The sequence below is a fragment of the Desmodus rotundus genome, chromosome 7 (genome assembly GCF_022682495.2).
Source record: "Desmodus rotundus isolate HL8 chromosome 7, HLdesRot8A.1, whole genome shotgun sequence".
NCBI lineage: Eukaryota > Metazoa > Chordata > Mammalia > Chiroptera > Phyllostomidae > Desmodus > Desmodus rotundus.
The window spans coordinates 99,391,266-99,415,737 of record NC_071393.1 but is presented as its reverse complement, the minus strand read 5'-3'; the positions used below and the strand labels follow the sequence as shown (position 1 = coordinate 99,415,737).

The 24,472-nt window shown below is 38.4% G+C and overlaps 1 protein-coding gene across 3 annotated transcripts in view; it reads right to left on the bottom strand.

The window, feature by feature from the left end:
* FRMD6 (FERM domain containing 6) overlaps nucleotides 1-24,472 on the bottom strand; it is a 69,961-nt gene that overhangs the window by 27,089 nt on the left and 18,400 nt on the right. For all 3 annotated transcript variants that reach the window (XM_024568465.4, XM_024568467.4, XM_024568466.3), the window contains exons 2-3: nucleotides 6,094-6,337; nucleotides 2,557-2,647 (exon numbers count right to left, since the gene is read on the bottom strand). In XM_024568465.4, coding sequence (XP_024424233.1) covers nucleotides 2,557-2,647; nucleotides 6,094-6,192 — 190 coding nt within the window. In that variant the 5' untranslated portion in view covers nucleotides 6,193-6,337. The remainder of the gene's footprint in view (nucleotides 1-2,556; nucleotides 2,648-6,093; nucleotides 6,338-24,472) is intronic.

Sequence of the window (24,472 nt, the reverse complement as noted above, 5' to 3'; positions counted from 1 at the left end):
GCTTTTGTAAAACAGAACACATACTATTAAAACATGTAATAGTCGGAGGAAATATTAGTTTCCTACTCTTACTTTTATTTAGTTTCTAGGGTCATTACAGCTTACAGTCTAACTTCCAACACTGTGGGAAGTACTTGGGCTCATCAACATGTGCTTTTGTTTGGCCCACAGAAGACTCTCCTCACAAGTACAAAATACTGAATCAATGCAGAAACACCACTCGACTGCTATTTAAGAAATCAGAAAACACTGGTGATAACAGCACATTTTCAAGTGAGGAGCCTGACCCATGCTTTGTGAAGAATAGTCCGTATGTGTTCATGTAAAACACAGCACGACGAAATGATAAGCCATTGCTCATATTGCCTTTGGGGCTGATCTGTGGGAAGAGGAGAAGAATCTTATGCAAAACAAGGATGAATGCCAAAATAGTTCAAGAACAGAAAATAAGAAAGACTGCTAAAAACCCATACAAAAATGATCTACACATGTGAAAACAAGTTAGTAAAAAACATTTACAAAGTTCAGACTTCCCAAAGAGATTCTTTTAAGAGAGATTTATTATTTCCCAAGAAAAGCCTTCAGCATTTCTATCTTGTACAAAGTTTTTAATCTTTATTTTTTTTTTAAGTTTATTCCTTCCCTCTAACCCTCACTAAGGGGGCAGGCTCATGGACAGCACTACTTAAAAATGTACCCATTCTGGAAGGACAGTCTGCCTGACCACCCCGAGGACAACATGTTTGACCACGCCGTCACTCCTGACTGAAGGCTGGGGTTCCACTGGAAAAGTGCCATAAAAGAGGAAGGGTAAAGGCACTCTGTGTCTATAAGTGGCAATGTTAAGTCCGCCAATCTGAACAAAAGGGATGAGAAAAAGGTCCCAGAGGAGGAAAAAAAAGAGGCTTCTTCAATCCACTTATCAGACCAATTAATACCACCTCCCGTCTCTCATGTGCTACTGATTAAACACGAAATGGACAAGACCAGACAACCTTCCTCTTGAATCTGATGTGTGTTTGGCTTGAGTTCCCATCCGAAGCAGCAACATCACGAAGAGAATGGAGACTGCTCACCATAACAGCACACACATATTGTTCAAGTCCACTGTTGCTACCATCTGACAGTCTGACCAGAGCGCTATTCTTTAAAAACTCTCAAGCACACGTCAATCTTGCAAAGCAGGTGGCACAGTAATTTCCATCTGACATGTGAGAAAACTGAAACTGAGGAAGTCAGGTGACATATTTAAAGCCACACAGCTAGCTAGTTGTAGAACCAGAATTAGAATCAGGTCATTGGATTTCCGTCCCAACGCTCCTTCACCACATTACCATTTCTCTTTTAAAAAGAACATCTTAAAAACCCTTATTTTGAAACTTAAGGAAGCTGTAAACTGGCTTTATTAGATTGAGTTGTTGAACAACAAAGATCAATAGTCTGGCTGTAGTTGTAGTAAGAAGAATGAATTTCGAGTATAAAGTAAAAGTAAAGTGCCTCAGACCCTACAGGGCATCGTACTTCCTCCCAGACCCTTTCTTGCAAGAACGGCTGAGGTGCGTGCTGCTACAAGGATGGAGCTGAGCGTTCGTGTTGCTATTGCCTCCCCAGAGGAAGAAACTTAAGAGCAAATGGTTGATTCGCTGATTCCTGGGGTGTGTTCCCTGCTCTGGTCTCACTGGAAAATACCACTGGAAACAGCTCACATTTGGGGGGAGAAGGGCCTTGCTTCCCAGTTGATCGTGATGCTCTTTCCCACCTGACAGATGTAAGCACTTTATGGTACTAACCGGAGTCAAGATATCATAAGCCTTTAAATTTAAACCAATTCCAAGAGTAAAAAATAACTCACATCCAAGTATAAAACATAAAAAAGTTTCATAAAAAATTCTTCTTGAGAAACTGAACAAAGATATGAAAGGTTTTTGGCATCTAGATTAAATTAGAAAAATTTTAAAATATGATTTGAAAGAAGAAAGCTTATAAGGAATGGCTAGAGGTAAACCCTGGGCACTTAACTCTAGAGGAGCCCTTTACTTAAAAATCTTCTTCACATAAAGTATACGGAGGAAACTAATCCCACATCTCAAAGTCATATATTCTGACTGGGAAAAGAGAAGAATAAGAAAGGAAAACAGAAAATAAGAGTAAATTAATAGATCACTGTTATATAGTCAACTGAACATAGTCAGGTCTAGTACGTCTACATTTCTTTTCATGCCCAAAATTATAAAACAAATTACAAAACATCCACGCTAATTTCCTACTAGCTCCAGCTGCTCCCTCTGTTCAAGAAAACAAAATTCAAGTTTGGTTCATTAAAACATAAAAGAGCAAACACATAAAATCCAGACTCCTGAAGAGGAAATAGTTTTTAAGTTCAACCTATAATAAATACATGATCTAAAATTCTAAATCTTGTAAAAAATATACACAAGAGTTAAGTTTAAAAAACAAATACTAGAATAAAAATAACAATTTAAGTTACAGCTATAAAATGGCATTTCCTTAGGGACAGTTGGCTAAAAATCCAGCAGAGATGAGAATAAGACTTACTCTGTATAACACTGAGTCCAAAGAGGTGGCAGTCCTTTAGCCTGAGGAGGTCACACACCTGGACCAGCAACTGGTGACACAGAATTTTAACCTGGAGGAGGAAAAAAAACACAACTTGAGATAATAATTCAACCAAGTCCACACAATGAACCACAACGGGCAACTGAATGCATCCTAAACGGAGGCCTTGAAAGGACAGGCTGACACTAGCACAGCGACTGTTGCTTTACTGGAAGAGTTCATCTGAGGCTGTGTTTCAGTAATGATGACCACAGTTCGGATTTTTACACAAAGTACCAATGCAATCTTGTAGAAGACTCAAAAATCTCATGCTACGCGGGCAAGGCCTCAGCCTAAACCCATAGTGCATGCTAAATATTTCAGAAGAAACTCAAAACAACCTAATCAGGTTATCAAAAGTTTTAATTTGGCAGTATCTTTATAAGGAAAGTTTTCCCCTTAATGGTCTAAGCAAAATACTCATACACTGGACGATACATGAACTCCTAGCTTTTATTTATCTTAATTAATCATTTCATTGTCTTATACCTTTTAGATACCTAAACCAGGTTCCTTTTCTGAATTCTTACATAATTCAAATATCATAAAACCGCATTAATTAAAAACTCTGGGAATACATTATTCTGAAAAGTCACATGTTGAATGATAAAATATTCCTTAAAAGATAGTTATAAGACTTATTAAATGTTTAATGAAGTGTTTTTGGGGGATTGTAACTGTGCTGAGTCTAGCTTTGCTGAATTCAGAATCACTAGAACTTAAGAGTTGTAATTGACTTCAAGAGACCAAAGCAGTCAATTTCTTCATGTCGTAGAAGTAAAAAATAACCCAGAAAGCTTCAAGTGCCAAAGGTGGTAACTCACAACTTTGCTCATTTGTATATTGTAACATTTTTATATATGTATATTAAAATACGTGCAACAGAGTTTATTTTATTCTATATATAAAATGATATAATGTGTGGCGTTTCACCTCTCATTTGTACTATCACTTGGAAATTCTGTCTTCAATGATAGTGATGCCAATTTACAGTGTTAATAATTATAAAATCTAAATAAATTAATGAGTTTTTATCATTCCTTAGTATGTAACTCAGATTCAGAAAATAAAAACATGCTGAGATTCCTTGATGCTAACAGCTGAAAATTCAGAATGGTGAGTGACAAGTGGAGTTAATAGGTTTACTACTCTTCTCCACATTCATTATTAAATGGCAACTAATCTGAAGCACCTTATCTGCTAGAAAGTGCAAAAGGTCTTTACGTAAGGCCAGACTAGCACAAATTCAGCTTCCTCGAAGTAGCAGGAACTCAGTATAGTTGGAATGGTGTCTTATTTTACATTCAGGATATACAGTAGGCACTCAGTAAATATTTGATGAATGGAAGCCAGGCGTCTGATTTCCCTGTGGGCTCCTTTTGTTCTGTCCCACCACTACAGACTACTCTCTAACCTACAGAAAAAGGTCATTTCAAAAATGTGTCATATAATAATTTAGGGAAAATGTGTTAATGCAAACCCACCAACAACACCGAAAGATTACACTTGTCAGTAGGAAATCATTATCTTTTTCATTTATTAAAAAGACCTTGGCTTTTGAGTTGTATATTACCATAATTCCACTTTACAAATAAGCTTAAATAAACAGAATGATAAAGGAAAAAGTATCATGTTATATAAAATTAAACTATATACTACAAATTTGAGGCTTAGAATGTCATACAGTTTAGGGCGCCTTTAATTCTTAGTTTTGACTGTATTTAAAAATGTCATATACAAAGCACTTGGGATAAAATGTGATGAAAAGTTTTTAACATAGGAATTCTTAAACCACAAACTGTACATAAAAATAAGCTATGCTGTCTTGTGTAACTCTTGTTCAAATAATACTATACATTTCCTTCATATATCCCGTGTCATTATTATTATTATTATTCTGTAAGTTAAAATCAAGTATCTGCAGCCTACTGATAAAGCTCTTTGACAACTACCAGGTAAGTACAGTGTTCTTGTTTAGAAACTGCAATTAACTAAGGCTGTGGCTCTGAAGTCTTACCTGCTGTGAAAACAAGCTTGAGTTTTTTGTATTGGTATACTGTGAGTCTTTTAAGGCTACATTTTAGCTGTTGTGAAATGTTTCATTCTTTAATCTTCGGGAGAAATAGAAACTTTAAAAAGTGCTACAGAGAACGAGGTATTGAATTCTTATTAAGGCATTATCTAAAAATATATTCTACATGGAAGTGTTTAACAAAAACAGCATTTGATCCTAAATGTCAATGGATTTTGGGCACAAATATTTAAAATATGGTCCAGAGGGTAAAAACAAACAAACAAAAAAAAAACCCCTGTTCCCTCTAGTCTCAGTTAAGAGGTATAAGCTCTTGGCTACAATTTATGTCACTCAAAAATTTTTGGCTCTTACATTTACCATGATTTTATTTCTAAAAATTTCCAAATTTCCACATTTGATATTTATCTGATGATTAAATCATTTCAATCAGCCCCTATCAGTGAAACTCATGGAGAATTCGGAATGACCAAAACACTATAAATTTCTCCCACATGCAGAAAGACAACATTCTGTCAATACGCTCTCAGGAAATAGACTTTCTTTGCTTAAAAACCAATTTAGAAATGATGAAAAAAAAACAGGCCATGAATGAAACAGTTTTTGTTACAGTTAATTTGTTATACCATAACTCTACAGACATGAACTGCTATTCTGAATACAAAAATAACACGTAATTCCAGAGGCATGAAGTTCAGAAACAAACGAAACTACTCTCTGGGGACAGAGGTGGGAATAGTTGCTATCCTTTGGGTGGAGATGCTTAACTAGGAAGAGAGACAAAAGATTGTTCTGGGTGCTGGGAATGCACTGTACCTCCAGTTGGATGACGATTACATGGACGTATATGTTTGTAAATATTCGCTGAGCTGCACGCTTAAGATTCTTATGCAATACTTTGCTGCATGTAAATTATAACTCAGTTTTAAAAGTTAAAATATTGTCATATTCCTTGATGTTCAGGTGAACTAAAGAGAATTAATATTGACTCATGAAGCGTAAGCAACGGATTAACGTTCAAAAGACAGCCTGCTCTTAAAATTGGCTAGACTTGGGCTACTATTAAAACAATGATCAAAACACATTAAAAAGCTAGTAATTATTACCATTTCACATGGGTAAGTACAAAAGTATTTAAAAAGCAAATTCATGTTATATATCCATAAAAATTGTATTTCAATAAAAAATTTAAAAATAGCAAGGTGTTTATTTTTCTATAGTATAGTAACCAAAATTCTCCAGGCAAGAGAATGTTGAAGGCAGCGGCACTTAAGCCATAATTCAAAGTTCACACCTGTGCAGGCTACTTTAATGCCCCAACCTGCAACATCATCAATGGTCTCATTCTGTAGTAATTTCACCCTTAATGGGCCAACTCATAACTTGAATGTGGTCACTGGTGGGAACACAATTATGTAAACATTCCTGAAGTGGGATCTACTCACATTTATGATGATGTTCAGAGATTCATCATTGGGAAGGAAAATACACACACTCCGGCGGTCTTGCATGACTCTGTTGTTATGAAAGTTCAGTTTGTTCATTGTGTGTGGGCTCTCCAGTGGTCAGGACTGGGCTCTGAGTCCTCGGCGGTTCCTCTGGCTCCGAGAACTCCAAAGCCAAACTCTGCTCCTCATCACACGCTCTACAGGAGAAGCATCATGCCGTTCCACTACATAGGTTTCATAGCTGTAAAAAAAAAAAAAAAAAAAGCCCCAAAGAGGCCATGAGTAAGGGTGGCAAGATTGGTGGTGAGAGACAGGGAGATGAGCAGCAACATGACCACACTCGCTGGTACAGAGACAGCACGTCGCAAAGCCAGGGCTGCCTAGCAGAATGAGAACTCTCTGAAGTTTATTCTGTGCTTTGCCCACTAACAACTGTTTTAAAAACTTCCATTCACAGTTGTGAATTAAACAGAAAGACGAGTGCCCCTTGCATTCAAGGTGGTACCATGCATGGCAGGGCTCACAGAAGCAGAGCCTGCCTTCGAGGAGTTTCCAGCCTCACATGAGAGACAACAAATGGCTCTGAAAAGAAGCAAAATGGCAAAATAGCAACAACAACAAAATTCTCAAACTTTCCCCCTTCCATTACAAACTCAAATACACGTCTTGGCTCTATCATCACATTCCCTCTTCGACCACTTTGGTCTGGCTCTCACCTCCTCGCGTCACCCACGTGGCGCAGACAAAGAACGCCAGCGATCTCCAGACCGCGAGCAGGGTCCACCGGAGCCGCTTTAACTGATGTCTCTGGCATTTACCATGGTTGTTAAGCCCTCCTTACCACCTTTTTCTCCCTCAGATTTTTGGAACTGATCTCTCTCCTGATTCTCTAATCTGACCATGCAAACAATTTTTCTATGTTATTTCACCAACCAATAAAATACATAGGAATAACAAGACTGTATATATCAAACCATATTTGTATACAAAAGAAATGTGGATTTTGGATACCTCTGATATCTGATCAGTTTATTAAACATATTAACTTTATTTTGTTTGCAAGAAATGAAAAGTTTGTCTCCAATTGTCAATAATTACACCTTTTGTTTCTGTTTCATGTCTCACTGAATTGGCAGGGCCCTGCTGAGAAATTTTAAAACAGTGGTGGGTATTTCCTACTTTTGAGAAGTATGTCTACTGTTTCATATCTTATTGCTAACACAACACTATTCAACCAGGATATATTAAGACCCTTTGCCTCTCAAACTGTTAACAATATTTATATTGTTCCGTTATATTGTTATATTTATATTGTTCCTATATTAGTGGGATGCAAAGGAGAATTTCCAGGAATATGGAACTATTTTACCAAGCAGAGCGTTATAACTATGTAGTTTTAATAGAAAAGCTGTTATTGGTGTTCACATAAATGAGACAGAATTCTGGCCTAGTTGCTTCTTAAGGTTAAATGTCCGTCTGTCATCAGCAGGAGAGTGGGAGAGAATATACTCTTAGATGGCATCATGAATAAATATAGGCTACTATTTCTTTTTAAAGTATTGAATATAAATAATATACTATCCACAAGAGAGCTACTCAAACTAAGTAAAAACAAATGGTAATCTTATATACAGTATTTCCTCCTCAGGAAGGTGACCAAAAACTCCCTTAGGAGTATGCTGCTTTTCTTAAAAGACAGTAACAACTGTTTCACATTAGGTCATAGCCAGCAATGCACCCTGTAGGGTCACTGGAGGCCAATGTTGCAGTTCTCTCCAGGACGGGATGGTTGGCCCGTGTGTTCTATGACTACAAACTCACTGTACCCCAAGCCGATCACCCATCTAAAACATGCACACTTTCAGTTCAAGAGCTCAAAGCACCAACCGCAGGACCAGTGCTGACTGCGTCAGAATCCCGTGGGCGTCTGTAATACAAACAGGATCCTGAACACAGTGACGTATCTACTTGGTCAGAATCTCCAGGGTCAGGGCCTGGGAACCTCAGTCTTTTAAAAAGGCTGCTCAGCTATTTCTGATGTGCAGTCATGTTTGCAATTCACACGTTAGTTAAAGAAGGAAGGTGCTAAGCACTGGTCAGGATATAATACCTCCACAGTACACACTGGGAAAACAAAGGTACAGAATTGGGGGAAGCAACATGTGTAAATGACAACCCATCATAACTGTAACTGGGAAAAAAAAAGTCCTCAACATTTTCAAAGGCATAAATTCCTAAAATAGGTTATATGTATATGCTCAGAATATTTTCCTGAAAAATGTTACCAGGTGATCTAGGGATAAATAAATTGGGGACATAGGGTACCCTAAATATACCCTCTCATAGAAATTCAGAAAATGTTAAAGGCTCTGAGTTTGTTTAACTTAATATTTCTCAAGCTTTCTTGGGCAGAGAATACTCTGTCGCCCACCACATATTTATTAAGGTTCAGCAGAATAAAACCTTAGGCATATCATTTAAGAAACACAGTTCTAAAATGATTTCCTTGTCAAGGATTGTATTTCATGGAAAAAATTCCCCTATATATTGAGATTTTCCAACACTCAGTCCCCCTCCCTATTAAAATCTTACAAAAATGATAAGCTATGCTCAAATGCATCTTACTTAAATTCAAACATTTAAGTGATATTAATACCAGTATGTTTTTTCTTATTTAAATCTACATTTCAAATTCAGTTACTCTTATAATTTTCCATTTCTAATTAAACCAATTAAAGAGGGGTATTTTTACTGACCTATTTTCTAGAATTAAAAAAAAAACCCTAGGGAAAAATATGTTTTGAGGTTTGGGATGTTTCCAAAGCTTCATTAATTTTAAAATTTCATTTGAATACAAGTTTTATTTATTTCATGGTTCAAATAAAGCAGTGAAAAAAAGACTAAAAGAGGATTACTGAAGAAAATTTAATAAAAGCAGAGTCTTTAAAAAGCAGTAATGGTTCATTGTTGCTTTTTCTAGAAAGCTTTGAATGTAGAAAACTAAAAAAGCCCTAAAAGAGAAATAGGATTAAATTTTTACTTTACCCAAGACTGCATTAAAACTAATTAAAAGGTTTAACTGAAATAGCAAATAACTCTATCTCTCTAAAATATGCTCCAGTATAAAATTTAATCTTAAATTGGACAGTCCTGGGGAAAAGAATTAGACTAAATTGATACCAATCTGAACTGTAGAAATTAGCCTTGTATCCACTGGCTACTTATTCTGTGTCCTAAAGTAAGTTTCAACTCAGTCCCAGGGGGGCACACTTCCTATTCCAGGGCACCCTTTCTTCTGTCCAATGATCTTAGGCTAGATTATCTACAAAGAACAAACCATGTCTTAACATCATCTTTTCCAGGCAACAACACCACAGCTGTACTACTAATCAAATCCCACCTTGCCATTTTTATCAATACCCACCTGACACACACAATGCTAAGCTGTAAGATTCCCACACTTGGATTTTAAACCCATATAGCTTTAAGTTCTTATTTCCTGGTAAGCACCGCTGGTTACAAAATTACTTTATTTCTTTTAAGGATCAAGAAACCATTACTTGGTGTGAACATTCTATACTGATTTCCATTTTTTAGAAATTATTGGAAATAACCTTTAAAATTGGGTCCCTTGAAATGAAAGCATGGACTTTAGTTCAATATACAGGGTATGGCAAAAGTTACAATTTGAGTACACAAAACACAGTGCATTCTTGTATTATTACTTATTAATTACTATATTATTTTCCATTCGAACAACTGTAAACCTACCTTTGCCCCACCTGTAATGCAGCAATGTTTGTTCACTAATTGTGACAAATGTACCACAGGTGTTTATAAGAGTTAACAATAGGGGAAAGTGGGTACATGGGAACTTTCTGTACTATCTTTGCAACTCCCGTATACCTGAAAGGATTCTACAATAAAAAGTTTATTTAAAAATGAAGTCACCAAAAATTTCCTACCCACGTAACATAGTCTCACTTTCAGTGGAGGCAAAGGGGAGGTTTCAATTTTAGAGTGTCACCCTAAACAAGTGAAAGACAGGTATGTGATAAGAAGATTATTACAAGGCAACCCCAAATACCCCCAGACGTTGCAATGTTTCCTGGAGGCAAAGTCACCCACTGTTGTGAGCCAATACTCTAGCAGGGGTGTCCAACCCGCAGCCCAGGATGGTTATGAATGTGGCCCAACACAAAATTGTAAATTTACTTAAAATCTTTTTTTTTTTTTGGTCATCAGTTTTCATGTTTGTGTATTTAATGTGTGGCCAGGACATTTCCAGTGTGGCCCGGAGATGCCAAAAGGTTGGACACCCCTGTGGGTTTCTTCATAGAGTCAATATGGGCTACTTTCTACCATCCAGCTGATTTTTAAGTACAGCAGATCCTCAAATAATGTCTCATTTGATGTTGTTTTGTTACAACGTTGATGAGGAAAAAAACTGATTCCCAGGGGGCCACTGTCTGTGTGAAACTCGGACATTCTCCCCCAAGGGTTTTTTTCGTAGGCTCTCTCTGGGTACTCCCACATCCCGAAGACGCGCACTTGAGGTGAACTGGCATTCTACACTGTCCCAGGCTGACAGAGTGTGGGTGCGTGTGAACGGCCCTGGGACAGAAGGGCGTCCTGTCCATGGTTGGTGCCCACCTTGTGCCCTGAGCTGGCGGGACGGGCTCCAAAAGTGGCTTGGGAAATAATGATCTTACTTGTTTTTACTAACCTTTCTTAAATGTAATATAACTCACATTTATTTCAATGTTTAACGTTAGAAGTGTTTTGGATCTTTATTTACAAGTTTGGTGATGCTTTTATGACCAGAAATAGCTGCAGGAATTTAACTCTCGTTTATATCAATTAGCCAATGCTAAAATGAGTTTCATTATACATTGTTTTGCTTAAAGTTGCAGTTCCCAAGAATCTATTCATGATGTTAAGTGAGAACTTTATGTAACAGTACAACTGTTATTAAATACAAATTTCCCAAGTAAAAGTCATCAACTGAGTTCCAAACTCAGATATCTGACTTGAACCTTGAAGTTAATTTTTTTAATCTCTTGAATGTCTAATGGCCTCTGGCTTCAGAAAAGCTTCGAACGTTAGCCTTCTTGAAACTTGAGTTTTTAATGTAGGGTACTGCCAAACTTCTCACGTAAGCACACACCTATTATTACCGGGTGCTTGTTCCTAGAGAGCCCTATATTTTAACTCTAGCACCCGGAAATAAAAAAATTAACCTGGAAACAACTGATACTTGATTTTCATTTTGTCTGTATGCTCTGTGTTATGAGAATTTCTTTTTTTTTCTTAAGGGTCATTTGCTCCTAAGAGCTATGTTGGAACCACAGAATTATGTCTCTCTAGAGTAAGTGTATCGAACACTTTCTACTTCATAGCCTGTGTTGCAGTTACTGTTTTACCCCCCTAAAATAAAGTAGTTGACATCTGTGAGCCTTCTGGAAAGACATCAGACTCTGTTACTGTCTCATCGTACGTTCCAACTACTGCTCTAGTGGGTAAGCAAGGGACTGTCGAAAGCTAAAGATCACCTCCCCTATGACTGAACCTCAGGTGTTTAGGGATAATATGAATAGGATATTAGTTAAGAAGACAGACTTAACTTCCCCAATTAGTTAAACCTGGGTTCTAATCTGGATTGTACAATATTTGCTATATATCCTTGGGCAAGTAACCTCATCTCCAAGCCTGATTCTTCATCTGTAAAATCTATAATATTGGCCTCCTAGGAATATGGGAAAGATTAAATGACATAATGGATATAAAACACTAGCTATCAGGTTGTTGAGGGAAGAATCATTAAAATAACAGTCATGAGAAGGCACACCTACCAATAATCAACAAGAATACATATAACCTAGAGTTCTAGAACTGAGAGCCAGATGCAGCAACTGGACTAGACTTCAGGAGGTCTACTTTGGGGTCAGGAAGTTAAATGTATTATTGTTTGTTGTAAATGGAACAGGTGCATTATGTTAGGTAGTGACTCCTTTGAAATTTTATTTATGAAATTTGTGAAAAAGAGAAAGTGTGTATGAGTATACAGGTCCAAATGTGTGCTGGAATGTGGATGACATCTGTTTTAATCTCCTCGACACCATCTTTCCATTGAAGAGTGCTCCTCTCCCTCCCCGAGGTTTCCAGAGGGCTATTAATCAGTGTGTTCTCTACTCTGGACAGGTGGAAAGGGGATGAAAGGTAAGGATGTGACCCAAGGCTGGCCAAACAGGTACCGTATTCTCAAGTCACAGTGCTTGGTCTAAAGGGCAAACATGTAACGCAAGCAAAGTCAGGATTCCTCCATGAAATTTGTTACACAAACGTTGGGATGGAGACGGCTGCTCCTCTTTTCGGATTGCTATTTGAGAGAATGATGTGAACCTGGAGTTGCTGATGATCATCTTTACATGGTAAGAATCTTCCTGAAGAAGGGAGACATCACAGAGGAAAGTGAAGCTCAGAAAGGATCCCAATTCCATCATTTTAACTGCTGTTTCTAGCTGTGTCTGAAGCCAGAAACCATTCCTGGGAATTCCCATATAGTGAGCCAATATATTTTTTTCCCTCTTAAGCTAATTCTGCCACTTGCAACTAAGGCCTCTCTAACACAGCCTATTCAAACAAAAAGCTGATTTATTGCTTGACACACTTATTCATTTATTCACTGAGTGTTTACTATCACTGGCTACAAAGATTGTATTTACTAGGGATAAAAAGCAATGCTCTACGGTTTAAAATTTCTCTCTATTCTAAAACAAAGTAGAATATTCACTATGATAAATATATTTCACTACCAAAGACTTAGAAGGTGGAGAAAAATCTGAGTAACTGAAAAGTTTAGGTGGTTAAGTTGCTGTTCAGACACCACCATTCTCTAAGAGCACCACACACTGCAAATGATTTGTGGGAAAATGCATAAATTCCTTTAACACAAAGTACAGGGCAATTACTCATAACAGAAAATCTCATCCGGAATACTAATTTGTTGGTGAACAGTCCTGTCTTATTAAAGACCACAATGTGCTATTGCAGAGTTGTGCTGAATGTGCTTTTACTGTGCTGTCCATTTGTAATAAATTATAATAGCTGCCCCAAAAATGCTCATTTTTGCAAACAAAGTACTGCTAAGTACATTTGATATACAATTTGGACACTGGTCAGTTTAAAGGACAGTCGTGAACTAAAGCAATTTCAGTAAAAATAGCTTTAATTTGGGGTCTCTCTTATAAATTGGGTGAGGGGAAATCATTAAGCTAATTACCAGATGCAACCCAGTACAGACCGTAACATTACCATGATACACAACTGTAAATGGATGTGCGTGTTACTGGAAATAGTTATTGTAACATGCTATTGCATGTAATATATGCAGGTAACTATGTAAATATATCTATATTTTACATGTATAAAATGTGTGTGAATATGTACATGAGTAAATCTGTAAATAATAACTACACTTACAATGCAGTTACTGAACCTATGGAAAGCTGAGTTTGGAAAGATGCAATATAATGCCAGCAACGTGATGTGCTGCTGAGAGCGTGCACTCCAGAGCCAGACTGCCTGGGTTGGAGCCCCTGCTGGGACACTTGCCACCTGGGTACCCTTGGGCAGCTCTCTTTATCTTTGTGTCCATTTTTCTCACCTCTGAAATGAGACTGTTGTCAAGATCATTTAACAGGTTTCTTACCTTCTACCAAGTATCATTCACGGAAAGCAAGTGTTAAGAATTGCTTTTTGGTAATATGTGGTGGTCATAATCCATCTATCCTGGCATTAATTATATCTTGAGTTCTAAAAGAAATGGCATCTTTCTCCAGTCAGTAGCTAACAGATTATTTCATTTTTGTATTTAACCAATGAGATTTGCTATAGCTTGGGGCTGGGATGGGAAGAAAACCTTGTAATTAAAGTGGACTTGAGCTGGTGACAAATAATGCTTATCATACTCTAATAAATAAAATTATACAGCTATCCTTGGCTATAGCAAAGGGGAAATACAAGAAAGACAGGTAAAGGAGCTTTATATTGGGATGAGGAGAAAAATCAGGGAAAGCGACATGTGCATAAGCTGTAGTTGTCACTGTAAATCACTGCAGCCGCTATGCAATGGCCTACAGTGAGAACTGTGAAGATGTTCATACCTTTTGATCCTACTGGGTAGGATCAAATAATCTGGCTTCTAAGGAATATATGAGGAAATAATTCGACCAAAGCCAACCACACTTTTGAACAAAGGTACTCAATGAATCATTATCCATCAGAGTAAAAACTGGGGAAAAAAATCTAAGTAGTCTAACAACAAGAATAGATTAGTAAATCAAAAATAATATCACATTGGCTAGTGTGGCTCAGTGGACTGAGTGGTGGCCTGCAAACCCAAATGTTGCCAGTTTGATTCCCAGTCAGGGCACATGCCTGGGGTGCAGGCCAGGGCCCCGGTTGGGGGCTTGCAACAGGCACAATCAATGTATCTCTAGCACATCAATGTTTGTCTCCCTCTCTTTCTCCCTTGCTTCCTTCTCTCTAAAAATAAATAAAATCTTAAAAAAAAATAGGCTGGCATTCCTCAGAGTGGTCACATCAAACGTAACGTGGAGGCAAACAAGAGCACTGACACCCATCCTGCCTAGATGCCTTAGATCAAGCCGCCCATTGCTGGGATGGAATAGTTACATCAACTAAAGCCACACAGGGCCACCTCTAGAGCCATGGCCGGACTGGGGATTAACCTCCCTGAAGTACATGGACATCAAAACAAAAACATGGGTACTTTTAGGAAGTTGGGAGATGAGGGGAGATGCTGGGTAGACAACAAGAAGAGCATATGCAATGATAAAATTCATAAGTTTTAAATAAAAGAAATTACTTCCACAGGACATATAGAGGGCCCATAGACATATGAAAGGATGCTCAACATCATTAGCCATCAGAGAGAAGCAAATTAAAACCACAAAGAGATACCACTTCACACCAGTCAGAATGGCCATCATAACCAAATCAACCAACAGTAAGTGCTGGGGAGGTTGTAGAGAAAAGGGAACCCTAGTGCACTGTTGGTGGGAATGCAGACTGGTTCAGCCACTGTGGAAAACAGTATGGAATTTCCTCAGAAAACTAAAACTGGAACTGCCTTTTGATCCAGTGATCCCACTGCTGGGATTGTACCTTAAGAATCCTGAAACACCAATTCCAAAGAACCTATGCACCCTAATGTTCATAGCAGTGTTATGTACAATAGCCAATTGCTGGAAACAGTCTAAGGGCCATCAGTGAATGAGTGGATCAAAAACAGTGGTTTATTTACTCAATGGACTACAGTACAGCAGAAAGAAAGAAGGAACTACTACCCTTTGCTACAGCATGGATGGAACTTGGAGAGTATTATGCTAAGTGAAATAAGCCAGGCATATGATCTCACCTAATCAACAAGACAAACAAATAAAAAAATAGAACCAGAGATACGGAAATAAAGAACAAGCTGACAGTGACCAAAAGGGAGGAAGGAGGGGGTAATGGGGGAAAGAAGGGGAAGGGTCAAGTCAAGGAACATGTATAAAGGACCCATGGGCATGGACAGTGAGGTGAAGATTGACCATGGGAGCAGGGGGGTGAGCAGGGCAGGGGAGAACAACAGGGAAAAAAGTGGGACAATTGCTTCCGGTCAAGATGGCAGGTAAGTAAATGCAGAACTCACCTCCTCCCACAATCACATCAAAATTACAACTATAGAACTCCCATCATTCAGAACCATCTGAAATCCGGCTGAATGGAAGTCCTTCAACCAAGGTATTAAAGAACTAGCCACATCAAGACTGGTGGGGGGGTGGACACACCCAATGGGCTGCTCCCACACTCAGGTGTGGCAGATAAAAATTGGGAGGGATATCTCAGCTGCAGAGATCCCTCCTGAGGAGCCAGGGGTCCCAGTCCCATACCAGGCACCCCCAGCCCTGGATTCCAGTGTCAGGAAGAGAAGTCTCCATAAGTTCTGGCTGTAAAAACCAGCAGGGATTGAGGCTGAGGGAGACGAAGGGCTCCTGGAGCCCTAGACATTCCTCCTAAGGAGACTTCACACAGACTTGCTCGGACTCCCTCTCTCTGAGCTCCAGGGTTGGGGCGGCAGCAGCATGAAAGGCACCAGAAGCATATAAAAAAGAACAGAAGTGTCTGGTATCAAGGTGAGAGCTGGGGGGCAGCTTTCTTCCAAACAGAAGTGCTGGCAGAGGCCACTGTTCCTTTGATGAGCCCTCCCCTCCAAGAGCCACAGAGCTGGCAGGCAGGCATCATATCTGAGACTCCATCAACTTGGCTCACATTGTTTGCCCCATCCTGATGATTCCCTGAGGCCCCACCCCACCCAACTTTCAGGCCCACCCAAGTTATTTCCAGTGGCTTTTCCATACGAATGGCTCTTGCTTCATATTCTTCCCACAATCTCTCGAACAGGCAGCTTCTGGCCTAAGCAAGCCCCATACTCTCTTGCTTAGTGGCCCCAGGCATGGCACTAACAACATCTGGCCTTGGTTCACAGCTTGGCCTCACATGGATATCTCCAAGCCCAGCACAGGCAGCATCCATCTGCAGTCTGCTTCGTAGCTTATGCTGTGTGACCCCAGACAGAACATAAGCAGTGACTGACCTCGACCTGCACAACCAGAGAGGCCCCAAAGCGAGTGCACCCAGTGGACAGCTACAGACCACATTAGAGCACTACTACCCAATCACCTCCACAAATGACACACTCAATGGGAGAACTCAGCAGGCACCAGAACCCCACTGAAGTAAGTCCTGTTCTATAAGGTGAGCCCCTGCACAGCCGATCCTCCATGGTGGTTCAAAGTCCATGGTCAGAGGTCAGTGCTTGGTGGTAACAGCCAGTACTTGCACCTGACAGGCCTGGGGGTAAATCCTTTCCATTGACGTGCCAATAGCAATCAAGGCTCAACTACAAGAGGAGGGTATGCACAGCCCACACAGGGGTACACTCTGAACACCCAGCTTGGGTGATGGCGGAGCCCGTGCCACTGAAACCTACAGAACATCTACTATATTAGGCCATTCTACCAAGTCTGGGATATGTAGGAGCTCTACCTATTATACAGAAACAAACACAGAAAGGCTGCCAAATGAGAAGACAAAGATGTCCAAATGAAAGAAAAGAAAACTCCAGAAAAAGAGCTAAACAAAGTAGAAACAAACAATCTACTAGATGCAGAGTTCAAAACACTGGTTATAAAGATGCTCAATAAACTTAGGGGGAAAGTAGATGAACTTAGTGAGAACTTCAACAAAGAAACAGGAAACAAAAGGAGAAATCATAAAAAAGAACCTGTCAGAAATGAAGACTACACGACAGAATCAACAGTGGGAAAGAGGAAGGAGAGGATCAAATCAGAAATTTGGAAGATAAGGAAACAGAAAACACCCACGTAGAAGAGCAAAAAGAAAAAGAATCAAGAAGAAAGTGAGGAACAACCTCAAGAGTACCAACATTTGCATCATGGGGGTGCAAGGAGAAGAGAGAGAGCAAGGAACTGAAAACCTATATAAAATAATAACGACAGAAAACTTTCCTAATCTGGTGAAGGAAATAGACATACGAGTCCAGCAAGCACAGAAAGTCCCAAACAAGAAATGGGAAGGAGGTTGGGGGGAATGGTGCAAAAGGTGAAAGGATTAAGAAGTCCAAATTGGTTGTTACAAAATAGTCATGAGGATGTAAAGTACTGCATAGGGAATAGTGTCAATAATATTCTAATAACAATGTATGGTGTCAGATGGGTATGAGATTTATCAGGATGATCGCTTAGTAAGTTATGTAATGTCTAAGCACTGGGGTGGACTCCTGAAACTAATATAATATTGTATGTCAACTGTAACTGAAAAACAAAAATAAGGATTTAAAAATAAATAAATAAATACAATTCATAGTATAGTTTTTAAATAAATAAAAATAAACCAGAAAAAGTATTTTTTTACAGGCATCTGTATTCAAAAGTCATATCAGGTTTAGAAACCAGGCACAAACTTTCTTTCAACCAAGATGAATTTCTAGCACAACACCGCCAACAAAAAGTGCTGTTCAACAAAAAGGGAAAATCGCTGAACTTGGAAGCATCTGCTTCTAATTCCCACAATGAAATTTTTGATCCCTTCATTCATGGCACCTGCACTCAACTCTCTAACATAGGAACTCCAGTTCTCTAGGTAATGATTTTGCCGTGAAATTCTCATTATCTTGTAGTAATATCTAAAATACTAATATTTACTTATGTTTCCGTGAAATATGTTTTTCCAAAGACAGTATAATGCCTGTAAGATTGAATTAAACATTTGGGAAGTTGCTAGCTTTCTTGGAACATTGCACAATGATTTCTCCATGTTATAAATGGTTCTTAACAACAACGATGAGATGCGATGCACAAACTGGAAATGTGAAAGCCCACCGACAGTAGACTATATAATTAAAACATGGCCCCTTAACAAGCTACACATTAACAAGTATGGGTCTCCATAACAATGCTGAGCAAAGAAAGCAAGCTGCAGAAGAATATAGGTACAGTATCATTCTTTTATATGAATAAGTTGTTCAAAACCCGATCAATTAGGGATATACATGTACACACATAGTATGGGACAAATAACACTCCCTTTTTATTACAAAATCATAAGCATGTAATTCCGTAACATAACAATAGCACACTCAAGCACACCATATGACATTTTAGGTGAAATGTTCAAATCAAAACTATAAATTTTTATACCCATATTATTACCCTACCAACCACACGCCGGCGGGCATTACTTCTGCCAGACCCTGTATATAAAGACTATAAAGAAAGGCAAAGGAATGATTAACCTCAAACTTGTAGTGGTGGTGCTGGGGGCACAGCGGGGGTGCGGGGCTTGGGGTCTTAAGAAAGGGGCAGGAGCAACAAACGTGCAAAAGAAATCTTCTTCTTCTTAAGCTTGGTAGTGAATACAATGGTGTCCTTTTATTACTATTATTATTTAAAATGTACATACACATTATAAATATTCTTCTATGTGTGTATTTCACAATTTGAAAAAAGTAAAATAAATCAGTTATTGATGCTGGCAATGCTGTGAATAGTATCATACTAGTGATTAAACTTTAAAAAGATACTTAGGACAAATATGAAATCAACTACAACACATTAAAATAATCCTTATAAAATATTATTTTGCCTACACAAAATTGTTCCCATGGCCCTGAAACTAGGAAAAGCCAGCCAGCCTTAGATATTCTGGTGGTGTTAATGAATTCTTACAGAAGCTTTTACTATTCAATGGCGTGTGTATGTATTAATTTCTGGCTTCCTATCTACTACTAAATAGAAAAATAATGCAATAAAGTAGTATCAGATGAAAACTTGACCACTTTGTAAGACCTTAGAGATGATCTAGTCCAACCCCTTAATTTTATCGGTGAAGAAATGGACCCTTTGAGCAAATGACCTGGCAAGATGATACCAGTTAGTTTTAGGCAGGTACCAAGTGCTATTTCTTCCTGAAATTTTCTTCTCTAAATTCTATTAAAAGACTCCCACAGGTAGGAAACGACTTTGTTGCATCTGGTCTCTTTTCAGAAAGTTCATGTTTTATGTATTTAAATAGAAAGTCAAGAAACATCCTAGTTCTGGCCAGGTGGCTCAGGTGGCTAAAGCGTCCTCCCTGCACACACACCCAGGGCTGCAGGTTTGATCCTGGTCTGAGCACATATGAGAATCAACCAGTGAGATGTATAAATAAATAGAGCAGTAAATCAATGTTTCTGTCTCTCCCCCTTCCTTTCTCTCTTTAAAATCAATTTTTAAAAATGCTAAAATGATTTGCTAAAGTAAACATACCCAGATGCTAATAAAACCTGCTTCCTACTCCAGTAGTTGCAAAATTATATGTAAAAAAAAAAAAAAAGTTTATGAAACCAGGAAAAGACTTCAAGATGTCAGGAATCCAATTTTTACCCTACACACATAAATTACAGGCTGAAATTATTTTGTTAGCCGGGCACACCCCAAAAAGTAGCGTTTGTGGCGGGACACGCCTTCACACATACACACATACACACATACTGTGCATGTGCTAAATGTGCAGAATGGGGTGAAGTGAGACTCGTGGGTGCAGGTACTCTTTACAGTAAAAGAAGATCAAAAGCACAATCTATAAACTTTAAAGTGAAAGATTCCTCCAGACATTCTAACAAGGCTTTACATTGCCATAAAAGTCCCTATGTACACATTTTGAGGGGGTTTGCTGTGAATATGTAAGTTAGAGACCAAGTTGTCACATAAACAGAATCCAAGACTGAGTCACCGAACAGCCCGGTCTAGCTGCCTCCTTCTGACCTGCCTGTTCATTGGGTTTCCTGGTTCTCGGATGTACGCCATCCCCTGCCCCCACACAATGTATTGCTAAAAGAGAGCATTCCTCCTTACAGTAATCACCTTCTAATGCTTTGAGAGAGACTTAAAGTCTGGTTTTTAAAGGGTGTGGAGGAAGGAAGTCAGAATCACACCTTACCTTATGCTAACAGGGTTAATCCTCCATGAAAAATGAAACCACAGCTCAACCTTGAAGGTTTAGAGTTAAAAACAAACCAACCAAACAAACAAAAAACAGAAACCACCCTACCTCTGCTCAGCACTGCTTTTTTAGATGGCTCTCATCATGCCAGAAAGGCACCTAGTCTAGAGGCCGACCTATAGACTTTTATGCTGGAGAAATCAAATGAGCAGCCTACTTCCAAGGTCAGCCATCCCTCCTGGCAGGACCGCTGCCCAATGCCAACGGTGCAGCACTGCCATCTTACTCCCTGACTCCCACCACAAAAGGCTACATCCTGCCGACGTTTGCCTGACAATCGTATCATCTCAGATCCAAGGGCGAAACTATTCAAGTGTTCAAAAAGTACTCATTGAGAAGAGTGCCAATTTTCGTTCATGACTTTCACATTTGGAAGGGTAAATTAAGAAAACATGGTATTGATTCTAGCCATGGGCTTTCAAAGAAAAGCTGGATAACAAGTCTTTTTTGGGTAAGATTGGAAAGTTTTAAGTTATCTATTAGGTTTTCACCTTCAAAATAGGTTTAGATGATCGGGTGATAAACTCCTGAAATTCCCTCTACAGAGTATTTAAAAACATCTTCCCACTGAAGTCATCTGTCTACAATTTGGAAATTACTTGCTCTAAGAGTATAGGAAGTCATGCAGGCTTATGAAAAATCTTACACTTAACGCTGAAAGACTGAATGGTTTTCCCCTCGTGTAACAAGGCAAGGATGTCTGCTCTCACTACTCAAGTTCAAACTTGGAGGACTCACTATCTGATATTCAGACTTACTCTAAAAGGCACACACAGTAGTCATAACAGTGTAATGTTGTACTGAAGACAGATATATAGGCCAGTGGAATAGGGAGTCCAGGAATAGAACCACACATACTCATTTGATTTCTGGCAAAGGTGCCAAGGTAAAACAGAAAGGGAATGAACCTGCAACAAAAGGTGCTGGAACAATTAGATCTCCATATGGAAAAAACCGACCTCCACCCTAACATCGAAATTAACTTGAAATGAGTTACAGATCTAAATGTAAAAATTAAAACTATAAAACTTACAGAAAACCTCTGGGAGAAGACTTGTGTGATATTGGGTTTCTCGGGGCACAGAAAACATTAAACATTAAAAAAAAACCCTGGAATTCTTTTAAAATTAAAAATTCTGCTCTTTGAAATTCACTTTAAAAAATGTCGATGTAATCCTCAGGCTGAGGACACAATTTAAAAACATTTATCTGATTAAAGACTCCAACTCAGAATACACTGATAGCTCTTACGACCAACTAACAGAAGACAGCTCTCTTAAAAATATGGAGATTTAAACAAATAGTCACTTCACTGAAGATATACAAATGGTAGATAATCATTTGAAATTATGTTCAACATTATTAGACATTAGGAAAATGCAAAAACACTACACTGAGGTACTATTATGTACCCACTAGATTGGTTAAAATTAAAAAGACTGGTGATAACAAGTCTTGGTGAGAGTTTGGAGCAACTAGAACTCTTAAACACTGCAGGTGGGAGAGTTATATGATATAGCCACTTTGGAAAACAATTTGACAGGGTCTTATGAAGTCGAACATTCATATATCATATAATTTAGATATCTCATCCTTATGTATTTGCTCAGATGAATGAAAAGATATGTCTACCAAAGACTAACACATGAATGTTCATAGTAATTTCACTCATAGTAGCTTCAAACTCAAAATGATCCAAATATCCATTAATAATAGGTAAATGAATAAATAGTAACAACTGAAGAGTACCAAAAACAAAAAGAAAAGAAAAGCACTAAGTGAAAGAAGCCAGACACAAAAGGCACAAAAGACTACGTGTCATATGATTCTATCTATATGAAATGCTGTAACAGGCAAAACTGAAGATCAGTAGTTGTCAGGGATTGAGAGGGGTGTGAGGGAACAGGAGGAGGTGAATGTGGAGGAGAAGAGGTTTGTCCAAAAAGTGGCTGTAGAAAAATTTTCGGTATCACATGTTCTGTATCTTGACTATAACACTGCTCACACGATTATATACATTTGTCCAAAGTCACCAAATTATCTACTTAAAACTTGTGAACTTTATTTATATTGTATGTAATTTATGTAATAGACAACTGATACAAACAAAACTTTAATGAGTCTACATGATCATTAAAGTGCCTGATGTGTTAATACATTACCCTAAGCCCCACGCTGCATGTGTGGGGTACAAACACAAGTGGTAAATATCAGCTAACTGACTAAATTCATGGCTTCAGAAAGTTTAAACCCGACCTAAGAATTGGATTGGTAATCCTAAAAATGTAAGGGTTCATGGCGATTTGGAAATAGACTATAATTTTAAAGGATACTAAGTAAAAACAAAGGTTGGCCTTTTATGTTTATCAACGGTATCATCCCAGCAAGAATTCTGGAGAAAATTCTTATTTAAAAACAAAACACTGAACAGCAGAGTTTTAAATAAGTAGTGCTGCACCTGTCCCACGGTGTAACTGTTCATTCGTCTGTCCATCTCCCCTCAACCACCGGGCTCTAGCCTCGAGGTCAGGCCCACGCCTTGTTCAGCAGGGCACATTAATGGCTGCTGAATGAAAGAATGAACTGCAGATGCTCTCACACTAAACTTGGTCTCATTTGCAAAATCCACATGCAAGTAAAGCTTCCTACAAAAAAGCCTCTGGTAGATATGCGTCCATAAAACACTAGCATGATTCATTACAGCTTCATAGCCTTCTTTATTCCAAATCAAAAAATTATAAAGTTCTAAAGAGAAATCCAGTTAACTGTATTTAATGTTTCCCCTTTAAATGTATAATGTGAAATCATTCAAAACACCTTTATTTTAATTTCACTAACCAAGCCTAAGAATTGAGAGACTTTTTCAAAGTTAGCAGATGCTCTGAACAAAGGGTTGACAGTGGGAAATTTTAGATAAAATCTAATGATCTTGAATTTTGTGTCAGGCCAAATGCATCATCGTGGGAAGCAGGCTATGTTTGAAAAGTTGATTTAGTATCTGTCAAAAAACTAAAATTGACTTAAAAAGGCACTATGAAGAAAAAGAATTCAAAGTGTCGCGCCGTATTGTGCAAATACTCTAGAAATACTTCAGCAACAGGGTGACTGTGCCCGGGGTGCAAGGAAACAAGCACAGTCCTCAGGGTTAGAAGAGTATCGTGCTCTGGTTGTGTCACAAACTGTGTCAGGCGAAAAGTGTCAAATCACACAAGTCATCTACCCTTCTCATCTGTAAAACAGACTATTACTTTGAGGATCAAATAAAAATGTCTTTTAAATTCCCTTTAAAGTTACAAAATGTCACATACATATGAACTATTATGATGCTAGAAAATCCAATGGAAAGTAATAAATGCTCACCAGCTTTTTAAGAAAGAGATAATATATACAAATCATGGTTCTTAGATAATCCGACGAGTATTTTGTATCCTTGATCTACATTTATACGTCCACGCACACTCATACACGTGTTTAATTTTAGAGTCTGGGTCTCCCTCTCACGATGTGCAGTCCAGGTAAGCAACCTTGCCGTGGCTGGCCATGTACGCTATGACAGTTCCCACACTCTTCTTTGCTCGGCTGACACCTGTCAGTAGTAACGACTATCCAAGTAACTATGATAAGACCTGGAGGTGTGTCTGTACAGGGTATCACATTTACAAAAGCACTTCCAAATAATGTTTCATCACAGTAGTATCTTTCATTTTCTAAAAAGACTTTAAGATGTATGACCTCACTCAAATAT